This window comes from Mytilus galloprovincialis, chromosome 6 (assembly GCF_965363235.1).
Source record: "Mytilus galloprovincialis chromosome 6, xbMytGall1.hap1.1, whole genome shotgun sequence".
Taxonomy (NCBI): domain Eukaryota; kingdom Metazoa; phylum Mollusca; class Bivalvia; order Mytilida; family Mytilidae; genus Mytilus; species Mytilus galloprovincialis.
Window position 1 is genome coordinate 94,746,500 of NC_134843.1, and position 22,390 is coordinate 94,768,889.

A 22,390-nucleotide genomic window follows, 5' to 3' on the forward strand; every position below is an offset into this window, starting at 1 on the left:
TTGGCCTTTTGGACATTTTTTGATTCGAGCGTCACTGATGAGTTTTTTGTAGACGAAACGCGCGTCTGGCGTAAGTGTGAGTTTATCTAAAAGCGTCCGTTAATAAGTGTTGAAATCATATCTATAAGAAACTACTTGACGATTAAATATAATACTAAATTCCCCTAGGTTGTTAAAAATATATAGGCACAAGAATGAGATATCTTCCGAAGACAGTTTAACTCAGGACTGGTTGATTTTTTTTTTTCACTATTTCGATGGCCTGTCTATTGTTGCATACACATTGCACTGTATGTGAAGGTCTGCTGCGAAAGGTGTAGGCCAAGTTTATGTCGTAATACTGCCAAGGATAATGAATTACTTTCCCAGCAGATTTTGACATTTCTATCGCTTTTGGTTTTGTGCTTCCTTGTTTTTTGTCTGACGTGACTGATTTCTTTATTTCAAATTATTTCGAAAACGGGTCATATCAGATACTGGGAACAGGTGTGGTAAACACGCTTTGCAATGTAAATACAACTTTTTTATGGATTCGTCATGTTATATGAATACAGGTTTTAATGTCTTTTTGCAATGGGGCTATATGGCTAGATATTTTTTGTCATAAAACGTCACATAGATGATACTTAGCGTCTTAAAAACGATTTTTTTTAGTTGTATTTGTCTAACACTGGGTCCATTGTTATGATCATAATTTAGACAATTTATTTTAAATTTACTATGTAAAGGCAATTTTCGGTATTCAAAGACACGTTTACCTGTAATTGATTTTTTATCCAAATATTAATATCAGGTATGGGACAATAATGTAGCATTAGTGACATATAAAACTTCATAAGGAAGTGACACAAATAAAAAAAAAGATAAATGACATTAAACAAGGCGTGGGAGGATCACGTACGCTATTTTTATGTTAGTCAAATACACATACATATTTGACCATGAATAAAACTATTTTATCTTTAAAACGTTTCTCATAATATTTGTTGACATTACATGTTCATTTACGCATCAAAGGATTGTGTTTACGTTTTCTGAAGTAATTAAATATTTTATTGATTTTAACCACGTGCTGGAATTTTACAACAATTTTATTTTTCATTCATGAAACATAGCAATTTAATTGCACCTGTATTACTCCGCCAAAGAAAAATAAATCCATAAGTGTATAAATATACCTGAACGCGCCAATATTAAACGTAAGGAGCTGTTTAACTAACAAAAGTATAAAAGTTATTAAGGGTTGAAGTTGCTGCAACAGATATCTCAATCGTAGATTTTATCGTTTGAAAAATAAGTATTTAAAGATGAAATTTTCGGAGACATTTGGCGAAATGATAGCTCACTTTTTGATAATGATTGAAATTGTTCGAGGGATGACCATCAACCAGAAATGTCAGGTAAGTGTCTCTTTTAATTCTGAAGGTATTTTAATCTGTCTTTGGATTTCGATATTGTAGTTATCCTAAACTATAGATTCGTTCAAAAGACACGATCATAGCATGGTACTTTTCTTACAATAGGTTCCTTTATTTTCCTTTTTTGATGGAAAGTTTAAAATAAGAAGTGGAAAATTAGTTTTATTGGTTTACAAATTGTTACAAATAACACGAAATTGACATATGCAACTTATGATAAACAACGCACGCATATAACAGTGACAAAAGTTTTGATGAATAGCAAAATGTAATCCCGCGTATATAATAACTGGCTGTTAGATATATCTGTTCAAGTATTGTTGGACTTTTCTGCATCTAACATTTTTGGGTTTTTTTCCCCAGATTAAGACGGCGAAGCAATGTTATTTCGCCTGCAAATCATTTCTCCTGCTGATGCGAGATAACTGAATTATTGAGAAAGACATTTCGTACAAATGGTGTTCGTTTTATTCGCGTTTATTTTCATATCCCTATACAGTGCCGACTGTGTTTGATGGTCGATACCGTTTTATCCTTTAGTATATAGTTCAATGATTCTTCATTTCAATACTTTTTTTTTCAAATCCTCGTCATTCTTAATCTGTATTGTAAATTTGATGAATTTGATGCGACTGTCATATAAGTGAGAGGTTTAGCGCTATAAAACCAGGTTCAATCCACCATTTTCTATATTTGAAAATGCCTGTACCAAACTAGGAAAATGACAGTTAATGTCCATTCGATTGATGGGTATTGTCCTTTGATTTTGCCATTTGATTAGGGACTTTCCGTTGGGAATTTTCCTCGGAGTATTTTTGTGATTTTACTTTTGATTACTGAATGATTACAATGTACCATTATAATCTTTGGAATATTAATTGAACTGTTGGTATTTTCCTTTGTGTAAATTTCTATATATTGAGAAGCAAATTAAAGTTGCAGCTTCTTCCGGTAATGTTGCAATTATTTGGTTCGAACTATTATTGTTTTCCCTTTTTGGTCTTGTAAGTTTTAAGTACTTTAACACCCTCTGCTTTTACAATTTTGGTTTTGAGCGTTCTTGGTGAAGGTTTTTCGGAAACCTATTTTTTTTAGTGTTAATCTTCCTTTTTTAATAATACTATCCAATGATTAAGTGCAAATTTTAACTCTTTTGAGTACTTTAGTAAAGAGATAAGTTTTTAGAATGCAAAAGAAACCACTAGAAATCAGAAGAAAGTATAAATAGATAAAAGTTGGTTATGTGCACAGGTACCTTCCGACAACCGGCGCTGAATGCAAAGTCACCGACTTTGTCAAACTCCATTGTATTACGGACGTGTTTAATTAATTTTATTTTTAAACCCTGTATACAACAGTGCACAGTAAAATATCTATTACTGTCCTCTCTTTATACGAAGCAGCACGACTAAAAACAATAAAACATTTTTATTTTTTCCTGCACGTATTCATATTCATGCTTATTTCAAACAACTTTTAAATCTGAAGTCGAATTTAAACCCAAATAAATAAATTTAAAAACTAAAATTGAATTTCTAGACACAAAACAAATTTCATTTAAATAAGAAGATATGATTTACCCTGTTAAGCGGCCGAGATTACAGTATTTGACGCAGGCTGACCACGGTCGATGTTACGGTAGTTGTCAATAAACTAACGTACAATATTTGATGCTGGCTTACTACCGACTGGCTAACTACCAATTTTACAGTAATTGATGCTGGTGAGCCTTTTTTTTCATATTGTATATCTAGCAGATGCAAAAATGGTTTGATTGGTAATGAAGTGTAAATGTCAAAGAGACAAAAACGGACAACTGAAGATCAGCATACGGTCTTCAATATAAATATTGCGATGTGTCTGCAATTGCCGACAAGATTTCAACTGAATTCAAAAGAATCAACAATAGGTCTTCACACAAAGTTCCTGAATTCATCATAAATAATTCGAAAGAACCCAATACCAAATTTTAACGTTTAAAAACAAGTTGATGAGGTATGATTGCTAATGAGACAAGTATTAACAATTGCAGTATAAATAGAAGTACTAATACATTATAATATCGCGTGATATTTTTGGGGGGCATTCCCTTCTGCAAAGAAAGCATCAGCCGAGCGTACACAATGAGACATGTGTGTGTTTTTTTTTTTAATTCTACGCCATCGTCACACAAAAATAGTATATATAGTATTATCTATTTCTAAAGTTTTCATCATTTTATATTGGAAAATGAAATCGGACTATTTAATGACCTGTGCATATATACGGTGCATTCATTGGTGTTATATTTACCTGATTTATGTCATAATTCAATGCTTTGTTAATTTGAGGATTTGTGTCTGATGGCATATTTCCTTCTCATTGACTCGGGAGGTCAAGAGTGTGTCATATTGTAGAGACACGAGTCTACTGTGTGTATCCTGACCTCTTGATGTTCTTTGCTTATTTGTTTCATTGGGTTTCTGTCGTATTGCTGTTTATTATAAATCTCCTTGTATCTTTTCTCTAGTTAAATAACAGCCCTGGTGTTTCACATTTTAACCGCAATATTTGACCTTCAAAATTCCTTTAGCAGTAAGAGCTATCATGCGACATTAGATAACGATGCATGAGTCACAAAAACAGGTAAACGAAATACACATTTTTTGAAAAAATCTATATTACCGCAAATTAATGGTTATTTTTGATATCTTTAATTTAAAAGATTAATTTCCCATATTCTTTAAACCTAACATTGTCAAAAATAGACTATGTCCTATAGATTAGTGCTTTAATGTATTTTTTGACGACACGACGACAAACCAGGGTAATTGGACCAAAGGTTTCGTGAGTTGTAAACTATGTGAAAATATTAAATATGTCTCAGCTGTTATGATTAATATTTCTGTAAACGGATATGCCCATGCATTTAAAGTGCACCATGTTATCTCTTACTTCTAAATAGGTCTTTAATTTCATTCGATATTTTTTTGTAGAACGAAAACGTTTTTACATTGATTTATTGGAACATAAGAAGGCGAAGTTGATATTTTAAGACATTTATAGTGTTAAATCTCATCATAAAAATATATTTTTGTATACATTAGTATAATGACGACTATTAAAGCATCTTAAAATAGCCTTACATTGATATATTTAAAAAATAAAGTAGATGTGGTATGATAGCCATTAAGAAAACTCTCCACAAAAGACCAAAATGACATAGAAATTAACAGCTATGTCCTCTTGTACACCTTAGTGTTTGAGGTTATTAAAGTATAATTGTATACAAAATGTCTGCACGTTCTATCATATAAATAACTACCCTTAGCAAACCATACAAATGTGTTTTTGAAGTTTGAAAATCACTATAAAATTCAATATTTAAAAAACGAGTGTGAATCAGAAATCACATATATATTAAATTGTGCATGTATCAAACAGATCTAACCCACTTATTTTTCTTTGAAATTTAAAATAATTATTCGGTCAAAGGAAAGGAATTTTATCATTTTTAATCCACTGAAACAATGCATTCTATAATTTACTAATTTTGGTATAAGCCATGCCGTATTAAAGTCACATGTTTCCAAGTGCACAATCAATGAAGTAAAATTACTTATTACTGAAAATTGTGCTGCATGGATGAGAAAACATTGAAAAGCAATATATTAAAAGAAAAAAAATAATCGATAATTTTGAGTGCATAAAATGTTATTTGTCGCATTCATATTCCCACTCACTATATAATGATAAAATACCTTAACATGATATACACTATAGTACTTCTATCTCAGTTATCACATATACAACCATAACAATTTTTGCCAAAAAGCGAATATGTTTGTACTTGATGGTTAGATGAATCAATACAAAAACAAAACAAAACTATTTGAATTGTCTTTTTCCATTCAATATTTCCATAAAACATGCATGTACGCGCACCTCGCTTGTAAATCTATTAAATCAAGTTACAAAGTGTAACCTTTTTTTATGTTTCGCTTACAATGGTAGAGAGCATAATGTTACCGGTCTGTCTGGAAGTAGAAACCTTAGGATTTTGCTAATCATAATTTCAAAATTTTGCAATCAGTACATTATTGAAAAATATACACAAATCTATATTCGCCATAACTGGAAATAATTTTTTCACTAGTACTTTTATATAAAGCATTAGTTAATTTCTGCGATTTTTTTTTTTTTTTTTTTATTATATCAATTTACATCACTTTCCACAGAAATGATTAAACATCTCAATGTGGGTGGGTGTTTTCTTTATTTTATCTGCTACAGAAGGCGGACAACTTTGTCTGCTTTTGACAGTTTAGTCGTATTTTTCGATCATTGATTAACTATTGAGAACGGATTTTAGAATACAGAAACGCCTCGAGTGCACAATTTGCAAAGGTTTCTCAAAACAAATCATTTTGTATAGATTATGGAACTTCGTTCCGCCCACACAATTTTTAATATTTTATAGTTTTAACAGTTTCCTTAAAAGGTTCAGTGTACTTTACTATGACCGTATTAGGTTAAAAAAAAGGTTCCTGAACGATATATCTTCTAATAAGCTTTAGGTAACACTAATCTTTTTCTTTTCTTTCTTTCTTTCTTTTTGTTTGTTTTTTTTTTTGTTTGTATGTATGTATGTTTGTTTGTTTCTTCTTCTTCTTCTGTGTTTCTCCTTGTGACGTATCAGTTCCTAAAAATACAGGTTTTTTTTAACATCATACGCCTTGAAATATAAGTTAACAATATATAATAAAATAAGTCAATTAGTAACTTCTAAATCAATCAGTTAAAATCAAATGTATTAAGCTTATATTTAATGTTTTTTTTCTTTTATATATTTAACATTCGTAAAACATGCGTTTCGGGAAACGCATGGGTCTTGCCTTACATGTAGAACGCATGTTTCAGACGTGATAAAGTGCACATGATCATGAACAATTCCATATGCTGTAAAAAGCATATTTTAAACACGCGCTATTCATGTGTTTAATGCATATGTAATACATGTGTTGTAAATGACATAAACTAAATTTATCTAACTTGATAAATAAGTTTTATGGATGATTTTGTAACATATTTTTCTATAAGCTTGCAACATGTTTTATACGCACGTTTGTTAGAAACATGTTTTACACATAATCATGTTACGAAACACGTGTATAAAACCTTACTAGTATTTATCTTTGTATGCGTGATGCGCATGATTACGAATGTTTGAATTATGCGTTTTACATTTAGGGTGAGACATTTTCCATGCGTTTTCCAACGTATGTTTAAAATATGTAAAACATACGAAAAACATGCAAGTCACTTTTCCCTGTGCATACCTCAGAAGCCTTTTATCATACATTTAGCTAAAGTCATAAATACAAAAATATTAAAAAAATAAAATTTAGCTTATAAATAATTTGATAGCTGCATGTATCTGTACCAGCAAAGGAATTGGGAATGCAAACTATTCAATAATGCTGAAAACTCAAAAATGGAACTTAAACTGAAAACTCTAAATAGAACAAGAGCATAAAAACTTGTAATTTTGTGACAAAATGTTTAAGTAATTTTAACGGTAAACTATAATTTGTACTTAAAAGATAAACTTGGTACAGAAATGTGACACCAGCTTAGCGATGACATAAAATAGGTTTAAAAAATCCGAAACACAGCTCCCCTACTGAGATTTTTAACCAGACGTAGAGGGTCTGTTATACATTTGTGAAAGTAGTTCAAGCTGCTCTTCATTGACCAATAACAGCTGTCAGTAGGTACAAACAAAGATAGGACGGTCGTATTATTTATATTATAAACTGCCGAATCATATTATTTATCTGGTTACAAATATTTCGCACACGTTTTAATATGATCAATATTGTTTTTCATATTTGTATAAGATAAATTTTTGTTGTTTTTACCGTAATGTCATGATAAAAGTTTTGTGAACTTTAAATTCTTTCACTTGATTGAGAACAATACTATAATAGTTTTGTGTTTGTACCCTCCACAACGATTCCCAGTCTCCAGGAGTTAATTTACGTTCAACATTATGTTTTATGTGATAGGTATAATACTACAATAGGCGAATAAAATATCAGAAAATAAGTTATAACCCCACATTAATTCTGTGTACTAAGTAAAGATATTTATTTTTGTAAGCATTATACTAAATGTCAGTTAAAAATAGGTTGCTCATTGCTGAAGGTCGTGTAATTTTTGTCAATTGATGATTAGAAAACTGACTTTTTATTACCAACTCGTAAACGTTTACTTATTTGGCAAACTGGTACCCATCATTCTCTGTTCTTTCCTTTTTATACGGTGATGTTTCTTTTCCACCTCCTATGGTTATACTGCGAGCACTATTGGTATCTTCTTAATTCTTTTTTTTTTACAACATCCATGTATCTTTCCCGTTCGGGGATTATAACAAAGACAGCTATGATTTTTATTAATAATTCGTAATGGGAATCCTCCTCAAACTACCTCTTTCGTCCTTTTTTCACGTTATTGAAAAAGACTGAATTTAAGTATGACTGTCTACGAGACTATGCTATCCATAAAGATCAAAGAAAAGAGATGTGAACATTTACATGTCACAATGTTTAACCTGCAGAAATCGTGTTTAAAGTCTTTCTCTGCCTATTAATACAATATTTCTTGCATTATTATTTTTCAGTCACCAATCAATATACTAAGCGCTAAAGGAGCCTACATCGAACCTTTACCGAAAAGTAGAGTCCGGATAGACTCACTAAAGAAACCATTTGGGAATGGGTAAGTTGTATTTGATTAAAGTTAATCAGAGAGCATCATGTATAATTGAACATTTGTTGCTAACGGGTATTACATTCAGCTAATTAAAGAAAAATGAAGAAGTTTCTTGACATTAAATTCTTTGTCTGTACTCTTTATGGGTAAAACGTGCACCCTCCTGTACATTGTTGTGTTCGCAGCATGACAACATTCTCACTTTGCATCACTGCCTAACTACGACCTCAACTATAAGATGACAAACTTTTTAAAAAGCTATTACTTTTATGTCGTATATCCCCCACGTCAAGAATGTGACAATAAACTGATTTCATCATGACCATAATCTTGATACCTAAGGAATGACCACTCAAGGTCTCATTTATTTTGGTCGTTCATATCGATGTCAATATTATGGAAGCGTATAGTTAGCGACGATAGTAAAAACAATATTGGAATTGAACTTTTTACAAAGTCGTTTGTTTTGTCATATCAAATCTTAACACTTCTACTTGAACTCGAAATTTTAACATTTGCTTGCATTATTGACTTTTTAAACATTTTGAAATCTATGTACCAAGTTCGTTTTCGTACAATATAAAACCTTACATTTCAATATTTGTTTGTGTATATTAACATCGGTAAAATCTGCATTCTCATATGGGATACCACAATATTTCGAAACTTTCATTTAAAAAACATAAAAATATAGAATAACTGTACAATGGTTTTCCTACCAAAACAGGTGAAAGGCTAAATCAATTATCAATTTGCGGAGAATTAGCGTAGAAAAATGAAAACAAGTTTTGTCAAATCTGGCTCATCTGGCTATGCATTGGGAAAGAAAATCCTTAGTGCATTTAAATTCATCATATTTGTAATAATAATTTAACTTAAAATGAATTAAAACTTTGAACTAAAAAGCAATTTTTGATGTTTCATTTACGTGTATACGATCATTAAATTATTATTTATCAAAATCGTCAAAATTTGCACCCAATGTCTTAAGTGGTATTTGAATTAAACTTAGTTCTAGCTATAACATTATTTAATTTGTTTCAATTAAATATCAGTCTAATACACTTATTAGCGCCCCCAAATTATTGAAAAAAAATAGAATTGAAATTTCCTCATTCATTTTGTAATTGAAATGCATTAGTCCATGCTATCTTTTGATACCTTCACTTATAAAACACCTAAAACGTATATATGTACTAAAGGGCGTAAAAAGTAGCTTCAAAAGTAGGAAATTTTAATGTGGGTCGAGGAAGATAAAAGCGAACAGAAAATAATAAGCGTGAATAACCTTGGTGCACTCCATATTTAAACCCAACTCTGTCGTGAGAAATATACATTTCTGTTTGTGAGATCGTATATCCCTTTTGAAATTATTATCAAACTATTGTTGATTTTTTATTGAATTTTATCAATTTATAGTAACAGTTGTATGAGTGTATCCTGTATGCGATTCCAAAAGGCTTCCCATTATTAGAATAATAAAGAATCGAGCAAATTAATTTCACGTTTATTTCCTATTCAGAATTTAATTGTAAATATAAAATCTTTTTTTTTTCAGGCATGCTTTGAGTTTTGATTTTAAAACGACGTCCTTAAGTGGTGTTTTATTTTACTTGAACAATGCAAATACCAAAGAATTTGTTGGAGTTGAGATAGCATCCGGCTTTTTGACATATCATATAAAATGTCGTCGTCTAGAAGCCGTGTTGACAGTGGCCGCTGCCAAGGTCGACGATGGAAAATGGCATAGTGTAAGTTTATCATTGAAATAAGGAGAGATATTATGATTGCCAAAAGACAATTAGCCACCACGAAGATTAAAGCAATTATAGGTCACTGTACGGCCTTTAACAACGACGAAATCTATAGTCAGCTTTGATAGACCAAGGCATGAAAAATGTGAAAAAAAAATCAAATGAGAAAACTAACGGCCTGATTTATACAATACACAAATTACGAAAACTAAATGACAGACTTGAACCACCTACAACCAGCTGAATAACTGGTTCTTGCCTTGGGACAAGCAAATAAAGAATGCTATGTGGTTAAACATGTTTGAGGTTATTTTCTTTCATATTTAAGGAAAGTTGTCTCGTATATATTAATCATAGGTCTGTCTTCATCGAATTGAAAGTCATTTTCTAACTACGTTCTTAGGTATTTCACAAAATATGGAAATGACCAAAATATCAATACATATCATCAGAATTTCCTTAGTAAAGATGGCTAAAATAGATGTTCGAAGTAAGTTACGAAAAAGTTGTAACTTTCCTTACAACAAAAATCAAAATATACATCCTGTTATATATTTTGACTTTCAGTTCCTTTTAGCTTGATAATGGATTCTAAAGACGTGAATAAATGCATTAAAATGAACATTCATAACCTGAATTATGTACGTTTACTCCCAGTCTGTATATTTGTGCTGTTATTTTTTACAGATTGTGTTCAGACGGAAGAGGAAGCGTGGACGTTTGATTGTTGATGGTAAACATTATTTCCAGAACTATAGAATTGCTTGTGACACTGAAGGATTTGCCTCCATGACGTTGGGTGGTATTCATCCTAGTGATGCAGATTTCGTCGATAGTTTCGAGGTATGAATAACTTAATATTGTAGCATAATATGATTAGTAACAATTTATACTCATACTCTTCAGTGGCGTAGCAAGGTCATTTTAACATGTACGCCCGAAACTCGGCAAGGAGTCTAACGGCCCAAAATGGGTCAGATCAAAGCACCGGTTGGTAGTGGGCTCGAGGGGGCGAAACCCCGAAAAGCTAACGAGTTATCGATAATGAGATACCTTTTCTGTCGTTAAAAACTCACCAATAGCAACATACTTTAGAATCTAAATCACGGTGTATGTTTGTTTACGGTCTGTACGTCAGACCAAATTTCATGACAATCTATGAAGGTTTTTAAAATATATAAAAACAAAATCGCTGACCGTCTGTTAATTGCGCAAAGATAAGTCCGTTTGTCAGTATGATACTGAAAAATGAACGAAAAAAAACACTTTCAAAAGTTTGCTTCAGACATAAAATCATTAAAAACTTCTGCTAAAACATAAAATTCGACGTAGGTTTGACAAAGTAAATGACGTTTAACAAACTAGACTGAAACTAATTGTTAATTGCAAAACAAAATCCTTTTATCCGTAAAATACGTGAAAATTTAACATATAATTCCACCTTATATAATAATGCTTTATATTCACTGGATGAGAGAAATGGTATTTTTTACAATTTTTTTTACAATTTTTTTATATACATGTACATGTATTGAGATTTTCTTTTCTCTGTCGGTGTCATAACGGAATTCCATTTGTGACTTCTACTCTATTTACTAACAAATCTGACGGCAGATTGGAAAAACAAAGAGCATTCGGTGGAATTAAATGTATATATCATGCTTACAAGGAGTATTTGCCAAAAATACCGATTGAGAGGGGGAAAATTCAATCGCCTAACGGATCTGAAAATTGCTAACCTTTGAACCGGTATGTTTGGCAGTTACCTCTAGTAGGCATGATATGTTTGTAAAAAAAACATCATTATGCTCCGGATATATTTTTGATCACAAACAAACTTCTATCAAATTTCCGTAAATTTCATGGAAACTTACCCACATACTGTACTAGATATTGACGCCGCCGACAAAATTGAGGATTGCTATGTCACAAGTTCGACAAAAGTGCAAACCACATAATATCAAATTTCAGCAGATAATAGTTTGCTTTAAACAAAGGGATTCACAGTAGTTTCAGACTTTAAGAAAAAACAAAAATCAAGTGTACGCACGGGCGTTTTGACGTAAACGTAGCTACGCGCCTGCTCTTTGTCTACCTAAATGCAAAACATATATATTTGACAATCTTAAGATCCGTCAAGATACATACTGGATCTTTATCGGTCATTTTATCGCATTGCATATTCTAACTATTTTGTTAAAAGTGAAGGAAAATCACAAAAAAAAACAACGATTTCAAACCAATTAACTATGATTACGCCCGTTAAAATCTATGACATCACTACACACACGGGCATATCGAACGAGTTCAAGTTGGGATATATAAAGAACTGTTTGTTTAAACAAGTAATATGAAACCAAACAAATAATAGTCTACCCTGTTTTGGAAATAATTTTTCGTATCATTAGCTTCAGTTATAACATATATAAAAATAGCCCAAACTGGAGAGGATGTCGCAGTGGCGGATCCAGAACTTTTCATGAGGATGGTAATTTCCGTTCTTCGATTAGAAATCTTTATTAGTTTTGGTCATGGCGGTGTTTTTCTTGTGACGTCATTTTGCCTTCGTATCTTTTTGCACTTTGGCTAATTATAACTTAACAAGGACGTTATCGAACAAAATGTATAAAACCACATATTTATTAAACAATTTCATGGCACGTGGCATACTATATTTATATGTACTTTCGTTGCACTGTATGTTAAATGTCACTTTTTGACACGTTTCATCAAATTAACTCTCAATAATGTTCGTTAACATAAATTCAATGCTATTTTAAAATCGTATATACAGTTCTTATATTTAAGTACGTTTAATCAATCAGTTATTTAAATGAAGGACTTCAATAAATTGGCTAATTGAAAAAAGTAAATTAACTTTGTATGTCAAAGTGTCAAAATAATATTCAATACACATTATGATCATTTATATTTAAAAGTATTGATTTTCATGATCTTGAAAATTGACACTTGCTTTGGTGTTAATTTGGTCATAAACAGTGCTTCAAAATCGAAACCTTGCAATGAAAATGTCAGTATTCAAATTTAAACAATATTAAATCCGCCCATAGACATCATAATTGAAATACGACAGCATTCATAAAAGTTCCCCATTTTTTAGTGTTTTAAATTTTACATAGTTTATACTTGCCAGCTGTCAAATAACAAATATTTAATAACAGACACATTTACAAAAATACTAGTTTTGCTGAAACGTTTTATTCAAAGTATATATTTTATCAAAACTTAATTCGGGCACTCTTCAGTTCAAATGCAGGTTTTGTATATCTGTTTTAATTTAAATTACAATAGGATTCTTCCTCCTTTGTATAACAATTTTCCTATAGTATCCTTATTTTTGTTTTGTCAACATATATCGTCTCAAACCTTCATTGGCTAAAATTTGATTATAACGTCGAACTTTCCTTGAATTTGCTATTGTGACGTCTTGAAAAAAGGCGACAATGACTGATTGCGTCATATTGAAAGCACGCATCTGTTTGCAGATCATTCGAAAAGTAGGATTTGTGCATTGCATATCTTCTGTAAATCATTGTCCACCTCCAAATCTCGTGCGATAGGATATTTATCCACTATCGACAGTTAGTCCCGCTTCAGGTAAAAGTTTTTGGTCGAGGTAGTTTTCGATGAAGTTAAAGTCCAATCAACTTGAAACTTAGGAAACATATTCCCTATGATATAATCTTTCTAATATTAATGCCAAATTAGTGATTTTATCCCATTTCACGGTCCACTGAACATAAAAAATGATAGTTCAGATGGGGCATCCGTGTACTTGGGACACATTCTTGTTTTTGAATATTTAAAGTTTAACTGTCGAAAGTGAATAAATATCGTAATGCGTTGTGGTGGAATATGTTTCTTTAATGATTTTGGGACGGTGTGCAGACAATTAGAGTCCTGTTCTTTCGAATGACCTGCAAAAAAGATGTATTCTCTCTACGTGACGTCAACAGGCATGGTCGCCTTTTCTCATGACTTCACAATAGGAATTTCAGAGGAAAGCCAGAACATTTTAAATTTAAAAAACGTCATAAATGAATTTTGACCAATGAAAAACCGATATCAAACGAATCACACGCTGATTGAATAAGAATAATCAACAGTTCAGGAAAGGGATACTTCGATTAAGAGAAATATATATGTATCACTTAGTTGGTGTGTAGACTGTGTTGGAAGTCTTATTTTTGATATATCTATAATTAATAACTAACAGTATTGTACATTACAAGGTTTACAATTCAATATCATTTGTTTATTTTTAGGGTAAACCTGGACATTTCGAAGGTTGTATCAAGAATGTAGACAATACAGCTGGTATACTGACTTTGCCTAAATACACTGGTGTTTCCGAATGTGAGTAATCCCGATGTGAACTGAAATGAGATTTGAATGATTATCTCAAATATAATGTGTTCATAGGCAATGATCTCACTAGTAAAACAAATCTACTCTACGTTTTTACTTTGTGTCGTACTTTGCTGCTTTGAGTAAGAGAGAATATGAAGGATGAAATTTCCAATATGGCGTAAATAGAGGACCAAAGACATGCGCATACGCGATTTTACAGTGGTCAACTAGAGGATACAATGTGACATGACAAGTTTTCTGCTGACTGCAACCATTACCTTGTGCACATTATTTGTCATCGTGAACCTCGAGTCGTGAACGTATTCATCCATCTGTTTTCTCATTGATATGATATAATTTGGTGCCGATAATTCATGACATTCTGAACTTGTCGAATACAACTACAGACAATTGCAAAATGCTGCCAAACATTTTATTTTCAATGATATTCATTGTTTGTTTTTCTGCAGCATCTCTATGATACTCAATCATTGCATCATCATTATTTTTAATTCGATTAACATGATCCGCATGTGTAATCTTAAATTTATGTTATTGCTATGTAACAGTCGTTGCCATCTATGTTTGATATACAACTGCTTTTTAGAAAATTCGGAAGGGATGATCACCAGTATATTAATTGTATTTTATAGGAACACTTGTAATACTGATGAATAGATAGTATTATTTCTGTTTGTTAATATAATACCAAACAGTATTATATAAACGTATAATAAGCTCTTTCGATTTTGCGCGCATAATACGTGTTTCTTGACCGTATTACGTACAGACACCAGGTTCGACCTAGACCAAAATTCTGAAAATTCATATAAAAAAATAGGGGCAAAAATGAATTTTGGCTTGCTCTAGGTAGTATAAAAAGAAAAATCCAAAACGAAATGTATGTAATCAAATGGCAAAAACAAAAACTCAAACACATCAAACGAATGGATAACGATTGTCATATTCCTGACTTGGTACATTATGACTCTTGTGATGGGTAAATTATAGATGTATCTCAACAATGGAACGTAATAGTTTGATATGTTATAACCTGGGACTGATTTTTGCCAATGCATAAATTGTCACTTTATGAAATATGTTTGTATAAACACATGTAAACAAAAACTAAAGTTATTGATTGTTATTTTTGTTATTATTTGTGCTTTTGATGTTATTTTGTGTTACTTTGATCAATAAAGATTTGTTGTTGTTGAAATCTATTATGTTCTGTAATTTGTATTAGGAATAAGTGATTCAACCAAATAGTTCTTATGCGACGCATTTGGATTTTTTGCAATTTGAAATGAAAGGACAAATAAAATGAAAAAAAAAACACTTTATCAATTACATACGTCCGACGCGGTTATCTGGATATGCATTCACATTTAATTTATTTGAGTACCAGTCACATACATTTTTACAACTGAACAATTGTAGAAATAAGAACTCTATTTAAAACAATCATGACAGTTTAGACACCGTAACAAGTCAGACAAACAATACAAACAATATCTTAAATTGGTGACCAATAAAGAATAGAAAAAAAACACAACTAGTCAGTTTGTACAGTAAAAATACATTTAATCTAATCCAGTGTTCAAGGTACGTATACATAGTGGAAATCAAACTCGGAGCCAGAAGGTGATAAATACATTGCAACAATTGGTAAAATCTATTATTGCTTCCATTCTCTTGAACTGAATTGTAAGGCGACTGTCCATCTTGAATTTTAAAGAAGCAGATACCAATTGATCTAGATCTTGAATTAAATGTGCAAATTTGGAGAGTAGTATGTAATTTATTTGTGAGACTTTAATGGTATTATAGAAATAAAAGCAACAGTAGTATGCCACTGTCCAAAGTCATAAATCGATTGAGAGTAAACAAAAACGAGTCCCAAATGAAAACCGAGGGAAACAAATCAACTATAAGATGAATACAAAGGAACAACATAAACACTGAAGTGCAACAAAAACAAACGACAAAGCAACACACACAGAAACGAACTATAAGATAACAACTACCATTTTCCTGACTTTGCACAGGACATTTTAAGAAAAAATGGTGGGTTGAACAATTAAGAATGATTTAGTCTTTACGGAGCAACAAAAGCATCACTGTCTCAAAAATGTCATCAAATATACAAGGTGTTGAATTTTGCAGACAACCGTGTTGTTTTCAAAACTTGTAAAATAAAGCAATGGCGCTCGTGTCAAACAGCTGGACGGCCAAGTCAATAATGACGTTTAGGATGTGTTTGGACTTTTGATTTTGCCTTTTGATTTTTGATTTTCCTTTTTGAATTTTCCTCGGAGTTCAGTATTTTTGTGTTTTTACTTTTTAGTAGTACGATGGAATGATGCAGCTTAAATTTGTCGGATTTTTAAAGTTATATTTAGGACACAGTCGCTCCGATTTCTACATTTATGTCAACGTCAATGTGACAATTTTTGATTTCGCAATATGCCTTTCAAAAAGTTGACACTATTCACATAAAGACCATTTCTTTTCAAATTCAAAACATTTGCCGAAAATAATGTTCTTCTGAATGTTCAAGTCATATCCTTCTATGATCATCTTTTTGAAAATAAATGTCAAATTACATGATGAATGAATGAATAGAAGTAACACTTTATACGTTCGTTCGAAGCGTTCTTCTGGATTATCATCTTTATTTTTCTCATACTAGAAAATACTGAGTCCCAAATGTAAATGTATTTTCTCGGAAAATTCGAATGTTGATAAATGGTGTGCTGTATAATAGATCCACAACATTACGATACAGTTAACAGCGTTAAGCGTTAAATAATTGTTGTAGCAGTTCTGACAATGGTATGATAGCAAAGCATACGGTTTACTTTTTTCCATTGATTCCCCCGTAACTTTTGCGACGCCAATAATGAACACGACGTACATGTAGTCGTAGACAACTCTCTTATATGTGTTTTCTGGCTATACTTTGTCTAAGAAAACATGTCCGAAGTTTATCAATGGGAGGCGACTCAAAAATAATTTTGAGGAGAAGACTGGTATAAAGTTGTGTAACAACTAAATTAACTTCTAAATACATTACTCCGAAGGTCTTTCAAAAGCTGTATTTTGTACATAAAGGGATGGCTGTTCTCTGATATGTAATTGATAAGCATTCTTTCGTTCTAAATATACATTGTAGGATAGCTATTGAAGTTAAAGCTATTTTAATCAATTCGTCTGTCAGAATTATGATATTGTTCACATTATGTAAGTAATTGTTCACCATGTTTACCTAATAAACAGTACATTCAAAAGGGGTTAATATGTCATCGGTTTTAATCATTTTGCCATCATGACTTGATTGACCGGTATTTCCTGTATATGTTACTAATCATCACATAAATGTTGAACTTACATTGTCCCAGTGCTATGCCCTATTGACGTATATAAGCATTTAATTTAGCAACATGTAAGGTTTCGCATAGGAAAACACAAATACTACTTTCCTTTTTGAGTCGCATGCATTCATGGCGTTTTACAGAAAGGTTGTTGTTGCAAAAATGCATTATTTACCTTTTACTCTTTTTATATCCGCTAAGATACCGTTGTGAACTTTCCATTTCTTTGTAGCAACATTCCAGCAGCGCCTGCATACGGAGTATACATCTTTCAATTGATACGATATTCCCGGGCTTGTATTTTAAATCATGAATTCCTTGATAGAGGGTTGCTGATCACAAAGAAGCTATAAAACCAAAACTTCCAAATGGTGAAGTTGAAATCATCCCGTCGTAAATTTTACAAACGACATCACGAGTTAGTTGACCGTGATGGAATAACCGTTTCACAGATGATAGCGGATATGTACCTTATGTCGTAACTACAATCCACTTTCCCTTACACCGCGAATGTGATATACCGAATTAAACTATTTATGGGGTTTGTAATAATATTAGCAACACGACGTGTGCAACATGTGGAGCAGGATCTGCTTACTCTTCTGGAGCACCTGAGATCACTCCAAGTTTTTGGTTGAGTTCGTTTTGCTTAGTCTTTAGTTTTCTATGTTGTGTCTTGTGTACTATTGTTTGCCTGTTTGTCTTTTTATGTTTTAGCCATGGCGTTGTCAGTTTATTTTCGATCTATGAGTTTTACTGTCCCTCTGGTATCTTTCGTTCCTCTTTTTTATGGAAAAAAAGACACTAAAAACAATGTTGCCAAATCTAACCAAGTGCAACTTTTCCTGAGGGAGTTTTACCTTAATTACTTGATAATTTATAGATTTATTAGCGAACAATTTGAGAGAGGTTTGTACAAACCTGATATTTTCAAATTACCATTTATCAGCAGTTACGTACCCTCTCAATTACAATTACATTACAATCGTGTATATGCACACTATACAGACTCCGTTAGCAGTATCTTACTTAAAATCGCAGATTTATATTTATAAATTTATCGATGGTGTCCTATTCCTGTGAGTGACATTTTGACGGAGCGATTTATGTATAGCAAGAGAGCATTACCCGGTCGACATACTTGGTCTAAATAGAAAAAAAGGGTGTGGAGTATACATTCATGTCACAAAATTTGTTATTGCACAACAACAAAACACACACACACACAAAAGATAAGAAACAGCGCTTGCTCCTTTTGAAACGTTCATGTAATTCCCACAGATTTTGTTGTTCCCTTGAATTTCAATTACTCAATTGTTTTATGCGGTTTGCACATCAATAAACTAATACTGTCTTAACTCATATGTCAAAGGACACGAAAAGACTATTTTAGATGAGGTGATGTCAAAATGATTTATCTGTACTATTTCCGATTATCAATTATAATATTTGACGGGACTAGTTGCTTGGAGAATTATTTGAATTAATGCAGAAAATCAAAAATATTAATTTTTATAATAAATTTGTATTCATTCTTAAAAAAATATTATAATAATCATTAGCAAAGGTATAAATAATATACAGCATCATATTTACATATAATACAGTTTTATATTTACAAACATAAACTATTCCTGATAACTAAATATTACCTGAAAGAAAAAAACTATGATTATTATTCCCAAATTAAAGGACAAAATATTGGTGATACCGAGTAATGAAAAAATATACATTCCGGTCAAAATATTTGTATGATTTGTATGATTCCAATTAGTTGTTTTTATTTATTTCATTTAATATATCAATCGCAAATGCAAAAAAAAGACAGGGACAGTCTAAATAATGGTAAAATACACAATCAAAATTAACAGACGTATGAATTCTACGTTTCGAATTTGATTCAATGCGGGTGTTCATTAAAATACATTGTTTTACTAGAAACATTTGCTCCTGTCCTTGTAGATCGTTAAACTCATCTCTTAACCTCTGAAAAAGGACTTGTCTTTAAAATAAAATCAACGTTAAAAACAAACATGCAACAAAAGAAGGCCACGTAAGGCAAGGCGTCACAAAGTATATTATTATTTCAGATTCATTTACTCTACAAAAAGAAAAAAACAGTTCAGAAAGAACAGAAAAATTTATACCTAAGCTCATATTTGAACACAAATAGCAAAGTTGATTATTTGCTTTCGGAAACCCTTAAAATGAAGTTTGTAGCACGATATCATTAGGTTTAACAGATGGTTGGAACTTATTTGTGAGATGCAAACAATCGTTATTAGAAAGTTGTGGATACAATAAAGCACAAAACGAGTAGGTGATGATGGTCACTATAAATCAAGTAGTAGATGTAACTATCTGATGCAATTAAAATAAGTACACATGCATGACTATACAAGTTTTTTTGTGATATGAATATGTTAATATATGTACAATGAAAATATTTGTTATTATGTCAGCTGCAAATATTAAACAAAGTTAGATTAAATCACTGTCTACATCATCATATATAAGTCTTGTCTTCAATAGTTTAGTTTTCTTTAAACGATTTTAAGTTTCACTACACATTTGTGTATTACAATGTTGCCATAGTAACTATTGTCTTTGCATAGTTTTTAACTTAGCACTTTTCGTTGGATGCCTCACAAGTGTAGCATTACAAGACTATATATAGTAACTACGAATGCCGTAGTAAATGATCCCATGACTCTAGGAGCTGCAGATACTCGACAGATTAACTGGTCAAATCTGAAATACAAAACGTTTTAAACAATTTGAAATTGTTCAGATGTCTGTATGAAAAAACTAATCGACAGAACATGTTTGTATCAATTATTTTAGAAGACTAAACAATCATTTCAGATTCTTCAATCCGTTGTGAATGTAGTGTGAATATATTGGGGCTTGTTTCGTGTATATTTGTGCTAACATTGTTCATCTTTCTGTAAATTTGTTTTTATTCATATCTACTGTTGAACAGATTACAGCGGTGTACAACTGTTGCCTTTATTTACCAGGTCTACACAACTGTTCTCGCTTCGTTTGTAGTTCATGCGGTTCCCTCATATTTGCTGGGCTTTTTATCTTGATTTGTGTATTCCTAACTTAGATAAGAGATTTAGTCATCGGTATAGTACTGTTGCCTCTAAGATATTTTTAATTGCTAAAATATATATATCAGCAACACCCGTATTGGATCAGTAGTATATGCATAAGTTGATAGTACATGCATTAACAAAACAAAAAATGCGTAGGTAATCACTTTCCGGCGTCCCATGTTAGATTTCTAGATGAAGCTTTGTGTCGAGTTTCGTGAATTATTTGTAAATATACGATTATTGTCACAACACAATACTGTTACAACGCTGTAACTTGTTTGAATTTGTTTTAACACAACTGAAATTGTATGGCTGCATTAGTGAGTTTACGAACCGTCACGTAAAAGGTATTTCACAAATATAGATATATTTCTCTAGGCTTATCGTTCTTTGTTCGGATATACTAGTAGTTCAAACCATGATACCTGGAAATGTGACAGGTGCAGTTAACAGGAAATGTTTACCATGCAATAACACTTGAATGTCAAAGTATAAAAATTCGGTTTTTTTCTGACGCTGTCTTAATATAAAGCTTCGGGAATCGGACACGTTGAATGAATATAATCTGTATATCTGATTTTGTGTCATTTGGTTTGATGCGAACGTATGACTTTACTGTCACTAAAACATTACTGTAATTAACAGAACATTTATATGATACTCGCTTAATAGCTAGGACTGTTTGTCGGCAAGATTCCGAGTATTTAGGCAAAGAAAGCCTTATATGCAGATTAATTTTGGATTGTTTGGGTTATATTGAATTTTGCTCTTCAACATTTTATATTTTGGCTTCTGAAAAATTTGGTATCCGGCGTATCTGACAAGGTTAATTCCAGAAAACGTGGTATGCGCTATCGAATCATGTCGTATGTACAGTGTCTGGAAATACAACACCAGATTTTGTGTTCCTACCTGATCATGATTGCAACTTTTAGAGTTGATCCTAATTATATCTGCAGATATTTTACAAACTGTTGCTTTTTAAATAGGAGCTACATAGATATAAGAAGATATGTTATACGTGCCATTAAGGTATTCGGCCCATAATTAGCCAATAAACAACAAGCAAAATAATTTATATTTTTATCAAGTATTGTGAGTAGGGGTATCTAAGAGTTCTTAATATGAAATAAAAATCCGCAAAATATTTCAGGTTAACAACAGGGCTGGGTTACAGTGACCCCCCTTTTTTGTCCTCATATTCCAAATAAGGGGTTTAAGTAGTATGTAATTTTAAAAAACCTATATAGTATAATTTACTAATCTTTCTTTCAAAAGGGACTTTACATGTAACCTTGTAACCTTAAACAAAAATTTTTTTAAAAAAATTTGCTTTTCTATTTTTAGAACAGTGTTATTGTTACTAATAATAGAAAAAGGGGGAAATTCGAAAATTTGTCAATCTTATATCTTCACAAGTTCAAAAGTAAATATTTAAGCAGAGCATTCAAAATTGACATTTAAATTAACTTTACATATTGTTGCATCCTAAAAAAAAAAATTAGAAACTTTTACCGTACCGATTTCGAGAATTTTCATTTATAATGTCAAGGTCGCAGATCCTAAATGGAGAATTGGTATCACTGTTCTGATGTTATTTGGTATAATTTATGTAAATC

General features: G+C 31.6%; 2 protein-coding genes across 2 annotated transcripts in view; one reads left to right on the plus strand and one right to left on the minus strand.

Annotated features, from left to right (window-relative positions):
• Window positions 1–976: 976 nt before the first annotated feature.
• Window positions 977–14,615, plus strand: LOC143080776 (laminin subunit alpha-4-like). Its single transcript, XM_076256803.1, has 5 exons — window positions 977–1,400; window positions 8,080–8,177; window positions 9,730–9,922; window positions 10,613–10,768; window positions 14,212–14,615. Exons 1-5 carry the CDS (start codon window positions 1,308–1,310, stop codon window positions 14,308–14,310), a joined length of 639 nt encoding a protein of 212 aa, XP_076112918.1. The 5' UTR covers window positions 977–1,307; the 3' UTR covers window positions 14,311–14,615.
• Window positions 14,616–19,175: 4,560 nt separating this feature from the next.
• LOC143080777 (uncharacterized) overlaps window positions 19,176–22,390 on the minus strand; it is a 43,746-nt gene continuing 40,531 nt past the window's right edge. The window contains exon 8 of the mRNA XM_076256805.1: window positions 19,176–20,421. Coding sequence (XP_076112920.1) covers window positions 20,316–20,421 — 106 coding nt within the window. The 3' untranslated portion in view covers window positions 19,176–20,315. The remainder of the gene's footprint in view (window positions 20,422–22,390) is intronic.

What these genes read in the sequence shown, in the direction of transcription:
- LOC143080776 (XM_076256803.1), top strand. Translation starts at nt 1,308, where the DNA reads ATGAAATTTTCGGAGACATTTGGCGAAATGATAGCTCACTTTTTGATA. An exon ending in AAGAAACCATTTGGGAATGG is followed by an intron (nt 8,178 to 9,729) that starts GTAAGTTGTATT and finishes TTTTTTTTTCAG; the next exon opens with GCATGCTTTGAGTTTTGATT. An exon ending in ATTTCGTCGATAGTTTCGAG is followed by an intron (nt 10,769 to 14,211) that starts GTATGAATAACT and finishes GTTTATTTTTAG; the next exon opens with GGTAAACCTGGACATTTCGA.